This window comes from Chiloscyllium punctatum, chromosome 11 (assembly GCF_047496795.1).
Source record: "Chiloscyllium punctatum isolate Juve2018m chromosome 11, sChiPun1.3, whole genome shotgun sequence".
NCBI lineage: Eukaryota > Metazoa > Chordata > Chondrichthyes > Orectolobiformes > Hemiscylliidae > Chiloscyllium > Chiloscyllium punctatum.
In genome coordinates, this window is record NC_092749.1 from 8,720,312 (window position 1) to 8,737,391 (window position 17,080).

The following is a 17,080-nucleotide window of genomic DNA, read 5'->3' on the forward strand; positions in this document are numbered from 1 at the left end:
ATATCCCAAATGCAGTCTGACTAAAACACTTTACAGTCTCAGCATTATCGCTCTATCTGCTGTTCTGTTCCAACACGCTTGAAATAAATATTAACATTGCATTTAGCTTCCTAACCACCAACAGAACCTGCATGTTAACCTGAAGATGACACTAAAATCCTTTTGTGCTCCAGGTTTGCAAACACTTTCACCGTTTAGAAAATATTCTATGCTCCCAAGAGCAGATGATGGATGGTTTACAGAAACCATAAGGAACAGGAACAGGAGAAGGCCATTTAGACCCTTGAACCTGCTCTACCATTTAATAGCATCATGGCTGATCACTGCATCTTAGGTGGCAGGGCAGGTGTTATTTGAGGACACTCTTATTTCCGAGGAATGGTTGGGACAAGGAGCAATGGAGACTTCCATGTCACCGGAGGCCTCCTGCCCCTCCACATCATCCTTTTTATCCCCATTGATGGCTGGGAATGGATATCCAGGACTCCATACGCCAAGGGCCACAGTGGGCACTGTGTACACCTTTCCGATCTAATCTTTCACATCCTTAGCTCATGAAAGGTGACCTTATACCTTCACGGTTTGAGCCTGTGGCTGGAAGCATGAAACCTGCTCTAAGACAATTCCTAGTCCCCTCAACTGATTGGGATTTGAAGCACATCCCAGAATTTTATTTTTATAGCTGTATGATTCCTTCTACCAGATTCCATGTGATTGGGTCAGATTATTATCAATTTGGGGAATATCCTTCACTTTCAGTTTCTCTGCATGTACAGTTATAAATCTGCTTGGCTCTGACTTTATTGCTGTTCCTGGTTTAAGTACGGTGTGTAGCTGACTGAAGAAACAATTAAAGATGGTGCATCATCCCAGGGAACTCAGGAACCAACAGTAACAATGTGTTAAACATTACTTTACATTTCATTCCAGAACACAGGATATTTTCCATAAGATTCCAATGCTACTTACACGGTGAGAATTTAAAATATGGGAAAATTACAAACATCCTTACATTGTGCATCCGTTACTAGGTCCCAGTTTGTAATATTTCTCTGTTTTCTGATAGAATCTACAGCCAGTGGATCAGTCTGTTTACAGCAACCTTAAAGGTATGTTGCTGGAACACGAACAAAGGCTCAGGAGAAGCACGTGGATCGGTTACATTCCGTATCAATGAGGGAAAGTGTGGGAAAGTTTCACTGAAATGAACAGCAATACTGCATAAAGCAGCAGAGAGCAGTCAGTCCCATATGGTGGCAGGACATCATTCGAGCTGTGTGGGAATACACCTTTAAGATATCATTGACACACACACAGACACAGACATATGCAACAACCAGAGTGACCAGTTCCTGCAATCAGAAGTAGCCATGCTAACTGGTCCCAGTGACTGGAAGTGACCGTATTGACCAGTCCCTGTGACTGGGAGTGATCACACTGACCAGTCCCTGTGACCGGAAGTGACAACACTGATCAGTCCCTGTCACCATAGGGACCTGTATTAAAGCTCATTGCTGCTAATGACGCTGAACTCTCGGAGCAACTCACTCAATCCTGAGACCTCAGATATTCACTGAAAATGTTTTTTATTGTCACATTTCACAACATTAATGTTTGATTTTACTGAAACAGGCAAGAAGTAAACAGCTGACAGATGAACTGCTGAACAAATCCTTCCTGAGGGATGAAGACACCAAATGGATATTTTGATCAAGAAAGATCATTGGACCAAACAAGTCTGTTCTCCATCTTCTTTCCCAATCCCCTCTCCTGCTCCAGAAACTGATCTGATTCGCTGCTGGCCCCAGTTTCTCTGTTCACATCAGCATCTCTCATTGGTTACTGGATTGGTTCCACAACTGGATCCATCTTTGAGTCGTTGTCATTGATTCTTTCTTGGAATGTGGGTCTCATCGGCAAGGCCAGCATTTGTTCCCAATCCCGAACTGCCCTTGAGCTGATTGATACTTGGGGCCATTTGAGGGGGAAGTTAAGAGTCAGATATATTACTGTGGGTCTGGAGTCACATGTAGGCCAGGTTAAGGATGGCACATTTCCATTTCAAAAGAGCGTTATGGACCGAGGTGGGAGTTTACAATCCTCAGTGATAGTTTCACATTCACCATCACTGAGACCAGCTTTCTACTTAACTTTACAAACTGAATTTGATTGCCATCAGCTGCTGGAACAGTTTCCACATAATGTTATGGATTATTCATCCAGTGACAATTCTGCCTGACCAAAATCTCAGAATGAACATTACCCAGTGGGGTTCAGGCTGACTTTAATCATTGCCACCTTCACCGTCTTCTGTTCCTCATAGTTTTTCATCAATTTCCTTTGAAACCCACCTTCACCATCGTAAGAAGTTTAATTTGATCAAACTGAATTCTTCTGCCTTGCTTCCACACTGCCCCTCATCTCATTCCCTGGCTGCTCCCTCATTCACTGACCCTACCCCACTTACTGACCCTTCCCTAACTCATCCATCCACCCTCACTCACAGCCCCTTCCTACTCACTACCCCCTCCCTCACTCACAACCCCTTCCCGCTCACTGCCTCCTTCCTCATTCATGCCCCCTCCTTCACTTGCCCACACCTCTCCACTCACTGTCCCCTCCCTCACTCACCTACCCTCCCTCACTCACAGCCTCTTCCTGCTCACTGCCCCCTCCCTCACTCACTGCCCACCCCCTCACTTGCCCACACCTCTCCATTCAATGCCCCCTCCGTCACTCACTCCCACAGTTCCCTCACTAAATGCCCTCTGCTCACTCGCTCCCTGCCCCTCATTCACTGTCTTACCCCTCCCTCCTACCTCACTCACATCCCTCCCCACTCAGTGCACATTCTCTTATTCCCTGACCCTCCCTCACCCCCTCCCTGACGCCCCCTCACTGCCCCTCCTCCTCCCTCATTAACTCTTCTCTCCTTCCCTCGATAATCTGAGGGATACCTCACTCTCAGGCAATGAAGTTGCTTTAATGCCCTCTGTTATTATCTCACAGACCAGGGCCACCTGTCAGCTCCTTGTCTCTTTGACTGGAAGCTTGGTTTCTGATGTAGAGTGACACCAACAGCGTGGCTTCAATTCCCGCACCAGCTGATGTATCATAAAGGACTCTCCTCAATCTCTCCTCTCACCTAAGGCGTGGGGACCCCTACCAGTCGTCTCTCTCTCTCTGATGAAAGAGCCGCACTCTGGGACTTTAATGATGTTACCTTTTACTCCAGTGTAAACTCTCAAATTGCACTTTTGGATTGCGCTGTATTGAGCTGAAGGACACTAACTAATATTGTAACCAATTTCCGGTTATGGTTTTTGATGAGTCAGCACAAGGTTTGGACCTATAGCAGGGAAAACACTGTGACTGCATCACACTAACTGGGATTGAGTTATTTGCTGATGTACTATTTTCACTCTGAGTTATTGTAAATGCTTTGGCCACAGTAACATGATATCAAGAAAAAGTTGGAATACTGCAATAGCTATGAGCGCTGACACCATAGTGTTCAGCTATAGTACTGAACCCTTGTTCACCAGAACTTGCTGCACCCATAGCCAAGCTGTTCCAGTACAGTTACAACCCTGGCATCGACGTTAATCCCGTGTCAATTTCACCAGTTTCCTCAACTCCTCTTCCCCTACATAATCCCAGATCCAACCCTCAAACTCAGCATCGTCCTCTTGAACTATGCTCCCTGTCCATCTTTCTTGCCACCATTCAACTCCACCCTCCACTACAACCTATCATCAGCCCCCACCACTGCACCTACCTTCCCAGCTACCTTCCACCCCCCAATCCCACGAACCTCTCATTTATCCCTTAGCCCCACCCCTCCCAACATGGTTAACGTGGTACCACTATTTAAGAAAGGTGGTGAGGAAAGGCCAGGGAACTATTAATCAGTGAGTCTGACTTCAGTGGTGGGCAAGTTGGAGATTAGAGTCAAGAGTGTGGTGCTGGAAAAGCACAGCAGCTCAGGCAGCACCCGATTAGATTAGATTCCCTACAGTGCGGAAACAGGCCCTTCGGCCCAACCAGGGACAGGATGTACATGTATTTGGAAAGGCAAGAACTGATTAAGGATAGTCAACATGGCTTTGTGCATGGGAAATCAGGTCTCACAAACTTGATTGAGTTTTTTGAAGTAACAAAGAAGATTGATGAGGCCAGAGCAGTAGACATGACCTATATGGACTTCAGTAAGACGTTCAACAAGGTTCCCCAAGGGAGACTGGTTAGCAAGGTTAGATATCATGGAATACAGGGAGAACTTGCCATTTGGACACAGAACTGGCTCAAACGTAGACGACAGAGTGTGGTGGTGGAGGGTTGTTTATCAGACTGGAGGCCTGTGACCAGTGGAGTGCCACAAGTATTGGTGCTGGGTCCACTACTTTTCATCATTTGGATGTGAGCATAAGAGGCATAGTTAGTACGCTTGCAGATGACATCAAACTTGGGGGTATAGTGGACAGCAAAGAAAATTACATCAGATTACAACGGGATCTGAATCAGTTGGGCCAATGGACTGAAAAGTGGCAGATGGAGTTTAATTTGGATAAATGCAAGGTCCTGCACTTTGGGATAGCAAATCTTAGCAGGATTTATACACTTAATAGTAAGATCCTGGAGAGTGTTGCTGAACAAAGACACCTTGGAGTGCAGTTTCATAGCTCCTTGAAAGTGGAGCCACAGGTAGACAGGATAGTGAAGGCGGCGTTTGGTATGCTCCTGTATTGAGTACAGGAGTTGGGAGGTCATGTTGCGACTGCAGGACATTGGTAAGGCCACTTTGGAAGTTTGAATGCAATTCTGGTCTCCTTCCTATCAGAAAGATGTTGTGAAATGTGAAAGGGTTCAGAAAAGATTTACGAGGATGTTGCCAAGGTTGGAGGATTTGAGCTGTGGGGAGAAGTTGAATACACTAAGGCTGTTTTCCCTGGAGCGTTGGAGGCTGAGGACATGGGTAGATAAATAGACAAAGTATTTTCCCTGGGGATGGCGTCGTCCAGAACGAGAGGGCATAGGTTTAGGATGAGAGGGGAAAGATATAAAAGAGACCTAAGGGGCAACATTTTCACACAGAGGGTGGTACAGGTATGGAATGAGCTGCCAGAACATGTGGTGGAGTACAATTGCAACATTTAAAAGGCATCTGGATAGGTATATGAATAGGAAGAGTTTGGAGGGATATGGGTTGGGTGCTGGCAGGTGGGACTAGATTAGGTTGGGACATCTGGTCGGCATGGACAAGTTGGACCAAAGTGTCTGTTTCTGTGCTGCACAGTTCTATGACTCTCTCCAGGAGAAAACAGCCCACTTAGAGCCATCGAGTTATATAGCATGGAAACAGGCACTTCAGACCAACCAATCCACCCCAACAATAATTCCAATCCAAACTAGTCCCACTGTCTGCTCTTCACCCATGTCCCTCAAAACATTTGTAATTCATGCACTTATCTAAATGTCTTTTAAACATTGCAATTATACCTCCATCTACCACTTCCACTGGAAGTTCAGTCCACCGATGAATCACTCTCTGTAAAAAACAAGTTGGCCCTCATGTTTTTAAATCTTTCACTGGTCACCTTAAACATATGCCTGATAGTCTTGAAACCCCCCACTCTACAGAAAAGAGACGTGTTATTCAGCTTACTTACAATTCTCATTGAAAATAAACCTCTCAAGGTCACCCATCAATCTCTCTTGATTATCACCACATCCAAAAGCATCCACTCCCTCAGCACTGATGCTCAGTAGCAGCAGTGTGTATTATCTCCAAGATACACTGCAGAACATCAACAAAGATCCTCAGACAGGACCTTCCAACCTCACAGCCACTTCCATCTAGAAGGTCAAGGACAGCAGATACATCGGAACACCAACCCATGCAAGTTCCCTTCCAAGCCAGTCATACCATCCTGACTTGGAAGTGTATTGTGTACCCTCAGTGTCACTGAGTCAAAATCCTGGAAATTCCCTCCCTAAGGGTATTGTGGGTCCTCCTTCACCACATGGACTGCGGTGGTTCAAGAAGGCAGCTCACCCCCAATTTCTCAATGGGGCAAGGGACAAACAATAAATGTTAGCTCAGCCAGTGACACCCACGTCCCAGAAAAGAATGAACAGATTTATTTATTTGAATATCCATTGCACATGCCGTTGGATTTGAAGATTCTGTTAAGTTTAAAGGAGAATTATCTACAACTATCTTCAGGTAGAGCTGTGGCCAACATTTCTTGTTCAATGGGGATTTTATTGATTATTTACTGCAATGTCGATTCGATATTACCAAAGGGAATTAGCTGTCTCCAATAATCTGCTCCCCACTGCTTTAAATGATTGTAATGCTGAATTCATTGTTTGAATAAAGATGTTTAAGCAATTATTAGGAAGTTGTAGTCTCACATTTCACTCCTCAGACACCCAACAATGAAATCAGAATGTGTGTGGCAACACTTCCACCAATCAGAATCCACGTTCAACCCAATTAGCAGTCTCCTCTCATACAGCATTAATGTTGCTTTCCCCTGCTATTTCTGTGAAGGGTCCTGATGGGAGAATCTGTGACAAAACTCAGTCTTCATGGTTCCTGTTGGAGGCAAGGTTAACTTGCAGGATGGTTCCTATCAGAGACACAGTTCATGTCAGGGATATGAATGGACACAGTGTGGACACCACTTTGCTGCTAGTACTGTGTCTGTAATGCTGAAACTACTCACTGTGGAGCTGAACCTCACACCTCAGCAGCTCACGTGCATTGAGAAAGATGGAGAGAAACAGGAAGCATGGCCTCAGTGTTGATCTGAAATGTGTCAATATATTTCCAGCAAATTTCTTCATTGTTGTCCAACCCACTTCCTCTTTCCTCTATCTGTGCTGTACTTTAAGCAAAAACCTCAAGCCATTCCATGTTTCAGAGATGCTGCAACGCAAGTCTGAGAAAGGACAGCAATTGCAAAAAACACTTTTATTAGGAATGTTTTTCCTGAAATTCTTCATCTTATCTCTAATGCTCTTTGTCACTGTGGGTAAGTAAATGTTTGGAATTGTTTCCATAGACTTCTTGTTTGAGTTTCCTTTTTGGATTGTGTGCTGGTATTTGAGTCGGTGTTTTGTAATTCATAATTTCCGACTTAAGGTGAAATTGGGCTTTCTCACAGTGCAATGGCAACATACAGTGTGAGATGTGACACTGAATAATGCTGTCCAGTTGTCCCACTGCCGGACTCCCATGTCTGTCAACTCTGCACAAAGATTCTGACTGAAGCACTGAACCTCTAAAAATGACCACATTACGGTCAAGTAAATGAACCTTCAATATCTGTCCATCAAATAGACTCCTCAATACACAATGTGACTCTGTGATACTCTTGTGAGTCTCCTTCTTTCACTTATACAGGGGAGGCAATGCCTTGAAGCAATTGTTAGAAACTGGGGAATTGTCTTAATAATCCAAAAGATATGATTCAGAAGGCAATAGGACGTTTACCCAGCCAGTGTGCCCTTCTGAGTGACTCTGAGTCGTCAAGCGAACAAGATGTAAACCTGAATTGCTCTGACCAAGTCCCTCAAATGCCAACATATCTTTCCTTAAGTACATTGTTGAAACTGTTCACAATATTCCAAATGCAATCTGACCAGTGCCCCATACAGCCTCAACACGACACCCCTGCTCTTGTATTCCAGCCCTCTTGAAATGAACGCCAACACTGCATTTGCCTTCCAAACTGTAAACTGAACCTGAATGTTAACCTTGAGAGAATCCTGAACTAGGATTATAAATTCCCTTTCAGCTTTAGATTTCCGAAGCCTTTCCCTGCTTAAAACATAGTCTATGCATCTATTCTTCCTACCAAAGTGCAGAACCTCACACTTTCCAACACTGTATTCAATCCACCACTTCTTCGCTCATCCCTTTAGCCTGTCCACATCAATCTGCAGCCTCCTCACTTCTTCAACACTACCTGTCCCACCATATAGCTTTGTGTCATCTCCAACCTTAGCAGCAATGCCCTCAGTTGCAATGATCATATCAATAATGTATAACATGAACAACTCTAGACCCCACACTGATACTAATGGGACTCCATTAGTCGCTGGTTAACATCCTTTCACCTTACTCTCTGCCTTCTGCCAGCCAGCCAATCCCTCTCCATGCCAGTACCTTGCTCCTAACACTATGGGTTATCACATTATTTGGCAGCCTCTGGTGTTGCACCTTCTCAAAGATCTTGTCGAAATTAAAGCAGATTATGCGGAGGTATGTGGGTTTCTGGTCGAGTATGGTGGGAGAGGGATAGATCTCATTGGTGGGTCTGTACATTCCACTGTGTGGTCATTGGGTTAGACTGAGGGTACTGGATACTGGATATTTGTGATAGGAGGTAGTGAAATGTGGATGAATTCAATTTTAGGGCTGTGGTAGCAAATGGTTTCAGGGGGTGGGGAGTTACTGAATGTTCCAGAAACAGGAGCTTGGACAATGGGTGGAGGGGGCTATGTGGATCAGGGCCAGGATGGTATGGGGATGGGAACGAGTGTAGGCTCAAGGGGAAAGAGCAGAATCAGAGAATTGTTACAGCACAGAAGGAGGACATCCTGCCCATTGTGTCTGTACCAGCTCTTTAAATGATCATCGTTACCTCGTGCCAATCTCCTCTGTTTTCCCTGTATCCCTGCAGACCGTTTCAGTCCAAATCAGCAGCACATCTCCTCTTGAAAGGCTCAGGTGAACCTGCCTCCACCACAGTTCCAAGCCAGATCACATTTCCTTTGTTTGCAGATCACTTTAAATCTATGCCCCTCTTGTTCTTGTTCCTTTTACAGGCAGAAACCCCTTCTCCCTATCTACTCTGTCCAGCCTGATCATGATTTTGAAAATCTCAATCAGATTATCTCTCAGCCGCCTTCTCTCCACAGAGAAAGTTCCTAACATCTTCAATCTCTCCTCATCCCTGAAGTTCCTCATTCCTCGAATCATTCTTGTAAATCACTTCCTGCACACTCCAAGGACCTGCCTGCTTTATTAACCTCACTCTCCGTCCGTCTGTCCAAGAGCAGGGAGCTGCTGTGGAACTTATACAAAAAAACCATAATTGGAGTTGTGTACAGACCTCCTAACAGTGGTCAGGACCAGGGACGCAACATGTACCGGGAAATAGAGAAGGCATGTCAGAAAGGCAAGGTTACATTGATCATGGGTGACTTCAATATGCAGGTGGACTGGGTAAATAATGTTGCTAGTGGATCTAAAGAAAGGGAATTCATGGAATGCTTACAGGATGGCTTTTTGGAACAGCTAGTCATGGAGCCCACAAGAGAGCAGGCTATTCTGGACCTAGTGCTTTGCAATGAACCAGACTCTATAAAAGATCTTAAAGTAAGGGAACCCTTAGGAAGTAGCGACCATAATATGGTAGAGTTCAGTCTGGAGTTTGAAAGGGAGAAGGCGAAATCTGATTTAATGGTGTTACAGTTGAATAAAGGTAATTATGAGGGCATGAGAGAGGAACTGACTAAAATAGACTGGAAGCAGAGGCTAACCGGGAAGACACTAGAGCAAAAATGGCAGGAGTTTGTAGGTATAATTGAGGACACTGTACAGAGGTTCATTCCCAAGAAAAGAAAGATTAACCGGGGAGGGATTAGACAACCTTGGCTGACAAAGGAAGTCAGGAAATGTATTAAAGAAAAAGAGAGATCCTATAAAGTGGCTAAGAACAGTGGGAAATCAGAAGATTGGGAAGGATACAAAAGCAAACAGAGGATAACAAAGAGTGTAATAAGAAATGAGAGGATCAAATATGAAGGTAGGCTAGCCAGTAATATTAGAAATAATAGTAAAAGTTTCTTTCAGTACATAAGAAACAAACGACAGGCAAAAGTAGACATTGGGCCACTTCAAACTGATGCAGGGAGCCTAGTGATGGGAGATAAGGAAATAGCAGGAGAACTTAACAAGTACTTTGCGTCAGTTTTCACAGTGGAAGACAGGAGTAATATCCCAAAAATTAAAGGGTGTCACCGGGCTGAGTTGAGTATGGTTGCCATTACGAAAGAGATAGTGCTAGAAAAGTTAAAAAGTCTTAAAATTGATAAATCTCCTGGCCCCGATGGGATACACCCTAGAGTTCTGAGAGAGGTTGCTGAGGAAATAGCAGAGGCATTGGTTGAGATCTTTCAAGAGTCACTGGAGTCAGGAAAGGTCCCGGACGATTGGAAGATGGCTGTAGTAACCCCCTTGTTCAAGAAAGGATCAAGGCAAAAGATGGAAAATTATAGGCCAATCAGCTTAACCTCGGTTGTTGGTAAAATTCTAGAATCCATCATTAAGGATGAGGTTTCTAAATTCTTGGAAGAGCAGAGTCTGATTAGAACAAGTCAACATGGATTTAGTAAAGGGAGGTCATGCCTGACAAACCTGTTGGAATTTTTTGAAGAGGTAACAAGTAGGTTAGACCAGGGGAACCCAGTGGATGTGGTCTATCTGGACTTTCAAAAGGCCTTTGATAAGGTGCCACACGGGAGACTGCTGAGCAAGGTGAGGGCCCATGGTGTTCGAGGTGAGCTGCTGGGATGGATTGAGGATTGGCTATCTAACAGAAGGCAGAGAGTTGGGATAAAAGGTTCTTTTTCAGAATGGCAGCCGGTGACGAGCGGTGTCCCGCAGGGTTCGGTGCTGGGGCCACAGCTGTTCGCATTATATATTAATGATTTGGATGAGGGAACCGGGGGCATTCTAGCGAAGTTTGCCGATGATACAAAGTTAGGTAGACAGGCAGGTAGTACTGAGGAAGTGGGGAGGCTACAGAAGGATCTAGACAGGTTGGGAGAGTGGTCCAGGAAATGGCTGATGGAATTTAACGTGAGCAAGTGCGAGGTCTTGCACTTTGGCAAAAAGAATATAGGAATGGACTACTTTCTAAATGGTGAGAAACTTAATAAAGCCAAAGCACAAAGGGATCTGGGAGTGCTAGTCGAGGATTCTCTAAAGGTAAACATGCAGGTTGAGTCTGTGATTAAGAAAGCGAATGCAATGTTGTCTCTTATCTCAAGAGGGTTGGAATATAAAAGCAGAGATGTACTACTAAGACTTTATAAAGCTCTGGTTAGGCCCCATTTGGAGTACTGTGTCCAGTTTTGGTCCCCACACCTCAGGAAGGACATACTGGCACTGGAACGTGTCCAGCGGAGATTCACACGGATGATCCCTGGAATGACAGGTCTAGCATATGAGGAACGGCTGAGGATACTGGGGTTGTATTCGTTGGAGTTTAGAAGATTAAGGGGAGATCTAATAGAGACGTACAAAATAATACATGGCTTTGAAAAGGTGGATGCTAGAAAATTGTTTCTGTTAGGCGAGGAGACTAGGACCCGTGGACACAGCCTTAGAATTAGAGGGGGTCATTTCAGAACAGAAATGCGGAGACATTTCTTCAGCCAGAGAGTGGTGGGCCTGTGGAATTCATTGCCACGGAGTGCAGTGGAAGCCGGGACGCTAAATGTCTTCAAGGCCGAGATTGATAGGTTCTTGTTGTCTAGAGGAATTAAGGGCTACGGGGAGAACGCTGGCAAGTGGAGCTGAAATGCGCATCAGCCATGATTGAATGGCGGAGTGGACTCGATGGGCCGAATAGCCTTACTTCCACTCCTATGTCTTATGGTCTTATACAAGACCCTTGTTCATTCCCAGCTGAGGTATTGTGTGCAATTATAGGTCCCACAAAGTTTGGGAGAAGATTTGTAGCTCGGGTGCTCGTTGTTGTGGTTCTGTTCGCCGAGCTGGGAATTTGTCTTGCAAACGTTTCGTCCCCTGTCTAGGTGACATCCTCAGTGCTTGGGAGCCTCCTGTGAAGCGCTCCTGTGCTGTTTCTTCCGGCATTTATAGTGGCCTGTCTCTGCTGCTTCCGGTTGTCAGTTCGAGCTGTCCGCTGTAGTGGCCGGTATATTGGGTCCAGGTCAATGTGTTTGTTGATAGAGTCTGTGGATGAGTGCCATGCCTCTAGGAATTCCCAGGTTGGGGCTGTTCTCTCTGGAGAGAAGGTGGATGAGAGGAAATCTGATAAAAACCAAAGTTACTGTGGATGCTGGAAATCAGAAACAGAATTTACTGGAAAAGCTCCACAGGTCTGGCAGCATTTGTAGAGATGACTCAAAGCTGACGTTTCAGCTCCAGTGACATTTCCCCAGAAATTCTCATTTACAACTTTGAACTCAATTCTGAGTTCAACTCCTACAGATTGTGAACCCACTGCTTCCCTTTCCTTTGCTTGTCACATTCTCAGTCAGCATGTCCTCTCCCCCCTCCCCCATCTCCATGGAGTTATGTTCTTCCTAAATGTCCCCTTCCAGAAGAAAGTGTATCTGTCACTGTGTTCCTGGAGCTGACCTTCTCCTGCCCAGTGTCTCTCTCAGGGCAGGGAGCTCTGTGTCAGAGTGTACACATTGTTGTGTTTGTGCGTCGGTGGTGGAGTGGACATTTGTGAATGTGATACCAATCAAAGGGTTGCTTCATCCTGGGTGGTGTCAAGCTTCTTGGGTGTTGTTGGAACTGCACCCATCCAGGCAAGTCATCCACCACACTCATGACATGGGGCCTGCAGTTGGTGGACAGTCTTTGAGGAGTCAGAAGGTCAGTTACTTACTGCAGGATACCTAGGCTCTGACCTGCTCTCCCTGTGTTTACATGATGAGTGCAGGTGAGTTTCGGGTCATCGATAACTCCTCGATATTGATAGTGGGGGATTGTGTCATGGCAATACCATTGAATGTTAAGGAACAACAATGAGATTGCCTCTTAATCGAGATGGGGGGTCACTGCCTGGCACGTGTGATGCAGGTTTTACTTATTACACATCAGCCCAAACCTGGATATTGTTCAGACCTTGCTGCATTTCAACATGGACTGCTTCAGTGTCTGAGGAGTCGCAAATGGTGATGAACATTATGCAATCATTTCTGACCTATCGTTGGAGGAAACGTCATTCATGGTTGCACCTTAGGGCTAGAGGGAGCTGCAGTGCTCCCGGCTGAGCTCACCCTGCTCTTCGTTTGGAGATTCAGCCCATCCACAACATGAAACCATTTACTATTCCCCATCCCCAACTCCACCCTGGCCCCGAAGTGGATCCTCCCAATTGTTGCAGCCCTCAAGCCCTCATTCCTGTGTCTCTCAGACGGTGCAGTACAAATGTAATGGAGAGTTGATTCAGGAGTTTAAGGTCAAAGAATCCCAAGGAACCGGTGACCATGCGATGATAGAATTCACATGGCAGTTTGAAAAGGAGATAATTGAATCACATGTAACAGGATTAAAACTGAGCAAAGATTAAGACAAAGACATGAGGGAGGAGCTAGCCAGAGTTGATGGAAGGGAGTCCAGCAGGGAAGACAATGGAGCAGCAATGGCAAGGGTTTCTGGGTGTAATTTGGGAGGCACAGCAGAAATTCATCCCAAGGAAGAAGGAACATACTAAGGGAAGAATGAGGCAACCATGGCTGACAAGAGAAGTCAGGGACACCATAAAAGCAAAAAGTCTAATCTCAAGGGGTTGGAATTTCCACTGAGTGGCAATCTCTCTCCAATTACCACTCCATTTCACAAAGACTTTCCCCCAAATCTCATAAATTAAGATATTGGTGTCACTGAGCTGCGGCTTTCTGATTGTCAGACGGAGCTGATGCTGGTCACATATCTGGAATCAGGACTCCTTCAGTAACGTAGAGCCGTATTTCTATTCTGACAGTTTTTGTGGAGCACAGAATGTCACAGGAAGGCAAACAGCTGTCAACTGCCACCTTCTGCAATTAAAAGGAAACCTTCAATGTAATGTGAGGTTGAAATGTAAAGAATCACAGGCAGCCACTTTAGCAGTTGCTGTTAAAACTTAAGGATGTCAGGTAAGTGTGAGGTTTCAGTGCTGGGAGGGTAGGGAATCAGACTGGTATAGGGATGGAGTAAATAGGATGCCAGGGGTGAGTGCCAGCTCAGTAGGATACCAACTAGGACAGGGTTAGGGTGACAGGTGCAAGTGTGCCAGGTGGGAAAGGGTTCCAATGTGGAGTGCAGGAAGAGGGGAGCAAGAGTTGAGACCGTAGTGCTAGAAAAGCAAAAGGTCAGGCAACATCCGAGGAGCAGGAGAATCAATGTTTCGGGCAGAGTCTGATCTCCAGTATCTGCAGTTCTCACTTTCTCCTCGAAGAGGGGAGCAAGTCAGGGATTGGGGAGGGGATTTTTATTTAATTCATGGGATGAGAGCATTGGGCTGGCTTGGCCAGCACTAAATACCCAGTCAAATGAGGGCAGAGGGCAGTTTAAAGTCAACCATATTGATGTGGGTCTGGAGTCACATGTATGCCAGGCCTGGTAAGGGTGGCTGTTTCTTTCCCTTAAGGATATTAACGAATCAGAATTTGCTTTGCTCTGGATTTTAGATCTTTTAAACTGTTTTCTACATTTCGATAAAAAATTGAATTGATTTATTTTCATTCTTCTTTTATATTGTGAAATAAATTCCTATTTGTTGTTGAAAAGACAATCAACAGGCTTGTGTGTCTTGATTCAGAGAATTACCAACAATTCAGCTTAAAGAAGCACAATCTATTGGGCCCGATTTCATTTTGAGTTCTTATCCAGAGTTGCCACCTGCTGGGATCATAATGGCACGGTGATGTAAGAATTCCCTGAACTTCTTCATTCCCTGAACTTCTTTAGGACAGAGATGAGGAGAATCTTCTTCATCCAGAGAGTGGTGGCTGTGTGGAATGCTCTTCCTCAGAGGGCAGTGGAGGTCCAGTCTCTGGATTCATTTAAGAAAGAGTTGGATAGACCTCTCAAGGATAGTGGAATCAAGGGTTATGGAGATAAGACAGGAACAGGATACTGATTAAGGATGATCAGCCATGATCATATTGAATGGTGGTGCAGGCTCGAAGGGCAGAGTGACCTCCTCCTGTACCTATTGTCTATTGATAATTCTATTGTCTATTATCTTTCCCTGTTACAAATAACTTCATGGATCTGTTTTCATGCTGGCAAGAGCTATTTTGCATCATCTTCAATGGGTCTCTGTCCTTTTTATAACATGATGATTGCAACTGCCACAGAACTCCAATTGGATGGGAACAAAGGGCTGATACAAGTTCAGCCTAAATACACAATGAGTCCTTGCCTCTGAATCAGACACCCTAGGATCAAGTCCCACTCCAGGACCAATGGCCAAGGAAGATAAATTCATAACGAGGCCAAATGTGTTGATGATCATTAAGCTGTAAATCCCTCTGATACCCCTATGGCAGGCAGGAAGAGTGGGAAATGTTAACTCGCTTTCTCTAAAAACAGATGCTGCCAGACCTGTAGAGTTTCTCCAGCACCTTGTGCTTTCATTTCACATCTTTCGTCAGACTCAAGCTGCTATAAGAGGATCTCAATATTACTGGATTCCAATGTTTCTCTCCCCAGATCACCTACTTTCCAGTTTATTTCCTCTAAAACAAAGTGCCATGCCAGTTCCTCAAATGCCTGCACCTTCCTAGCTCTGTCAAGTAAAGGTGCCTTTGGTTCAGTCACCAATTCAATCAACCTGGGTTTGGAAAGTTCCTTGAAGATTATCAATGAAAACACTGTCAACTGTAGGAAAGCTTTTGCCAATTCCAGAGCCAAGACCTCAATGCAGAAGCAAACCTTATGCTTTCCTTCACTTGCTTTGTTCACTAATAACACACTCAAATCCTCACTGCTTCTCGATCAAATCATTCCTGGCCAAGCCCCCTAACCTTATTCCTCTTCCCTGGTATAGCTCTAGAAATCATGACCCACTAATCCAGCAGGCATCACAAATGGTCACGATTTTAAGAAGCACGCAAATCCCACTTTTACCTCTTTTTTGGAACCAGGTTCACAGAGAGCACTCGGCAGGTGCCAGAACATCACAAGAATCACTACTCATTGCAGATAAATGGATGGCAGCTGCTCATAAACACTTACAAACCTTCAACATATCGCTCTACTGTTTAATATTCTAACTCTGTTATAAACTCCTCTTGCATACATCGCTAGACAGGCAAAGACAGAAGAAACATGGATGTGATGGATGGAGGGAAAGACTGGGAAAGCAGTTGACTGGTCCCATTGCCGAGAGTTCTCTGAGATTGTCCTTGTGGCTGGGGGGGACATGCTGTTCGTTGATGTTCCCTGTCTAATGCCTTTCACTGGTTTCAAGCAGATTCAGGGAGTCTGCCTCACACTCTGGATCCACTCACTGTGGGATCAGTGTGATGGATGTCCCCTTGAGAGACATCGTGAAGACTCAATGATTTCTCCTCAATTCACGGAAGTACATGGGTCGTTATTCTAAGTTTGTAATAATTTCTGCAATCTGTCCAATTTTACCTATACTTTTTCCTTTAAATCTGCGATAACGCATCTGCTATCACATTTTTATGACCTACAACATTCACAATATGTAAATTAAAAGTCTGTAATATAAGACTCCAATGAAACAGTGTCACATTTTTGACTTTAAATCATTCCAAGAATGTTAAAGGATTGTGATCCATGCACACAACTGGCTCCGACACATTGTTCGTCACATAAACATTAAAATGTTGTAAGGCCAGTACCAAACTCAATAATCCTCTTTCAGTGGTACATTATTTTCTCTGTGAATGTCAAGTTTCTTTGAAAAGTATCTAACTGGCCATTCAATTCCATCATCGACTTCCTGAAGCAGTACAGCTCCAACTCCTATATCGCTAGCATCAAATGCAACTTTGAAGGGTTTTAAAAAATTTGGTGTAGCTGAAACTGGTGCCGTGGTTAATACTGCTTTTAAATTGTCAAATGCCTCCTGGCATTGTTCCCGCCACCAAAAATTTGTGTTCATTAGTAAATCTGTTAGCGGTGCCACCACGCTGCTGTAGATCGGAACACACATCCAGTAGAATCCGCCTTGCCCCAAAAATCGAAGCACCTCTTTCTTTGAGGATGGTTGTGGAAATTCCTCAATGGCTTTCATCTTCACATTCCTTGGGGTCAGCCTTCCATGACCCATGTTATGTCCCAAGA

At 44.7% G+C, this 17,080-nt stretch overlaps 1 protein-coding gene across 2 annotated transcripts in view; it reads left to right on the plus strand.

Moving 5' to 3' along the window:
* The first annotated feature begins 6,942 nt into the window (after positions 1–6,942).
* LOC140482709 (immunoglobulin kappa light chain-like) overlaps positions 6,943–17,080 on the plus strand; it is a 45,190-nt gene continuing 35,052 nt past the window's right edge. For both annotated transcript variants that reach the window (XM_072580246.1, XM_072580247.1), the window contains exon 1: positions 6,943–7,040. In XM_072580246.1, coding sequence (XP_072436347.1) covers positions 6,989–7,040 — 52 coding nt within the window. In that variant the 5' untranslated portion in view covers positions 6,943–6,988. The remainder of the gene's footprint in view (positions 7,041–17,080) is intronic.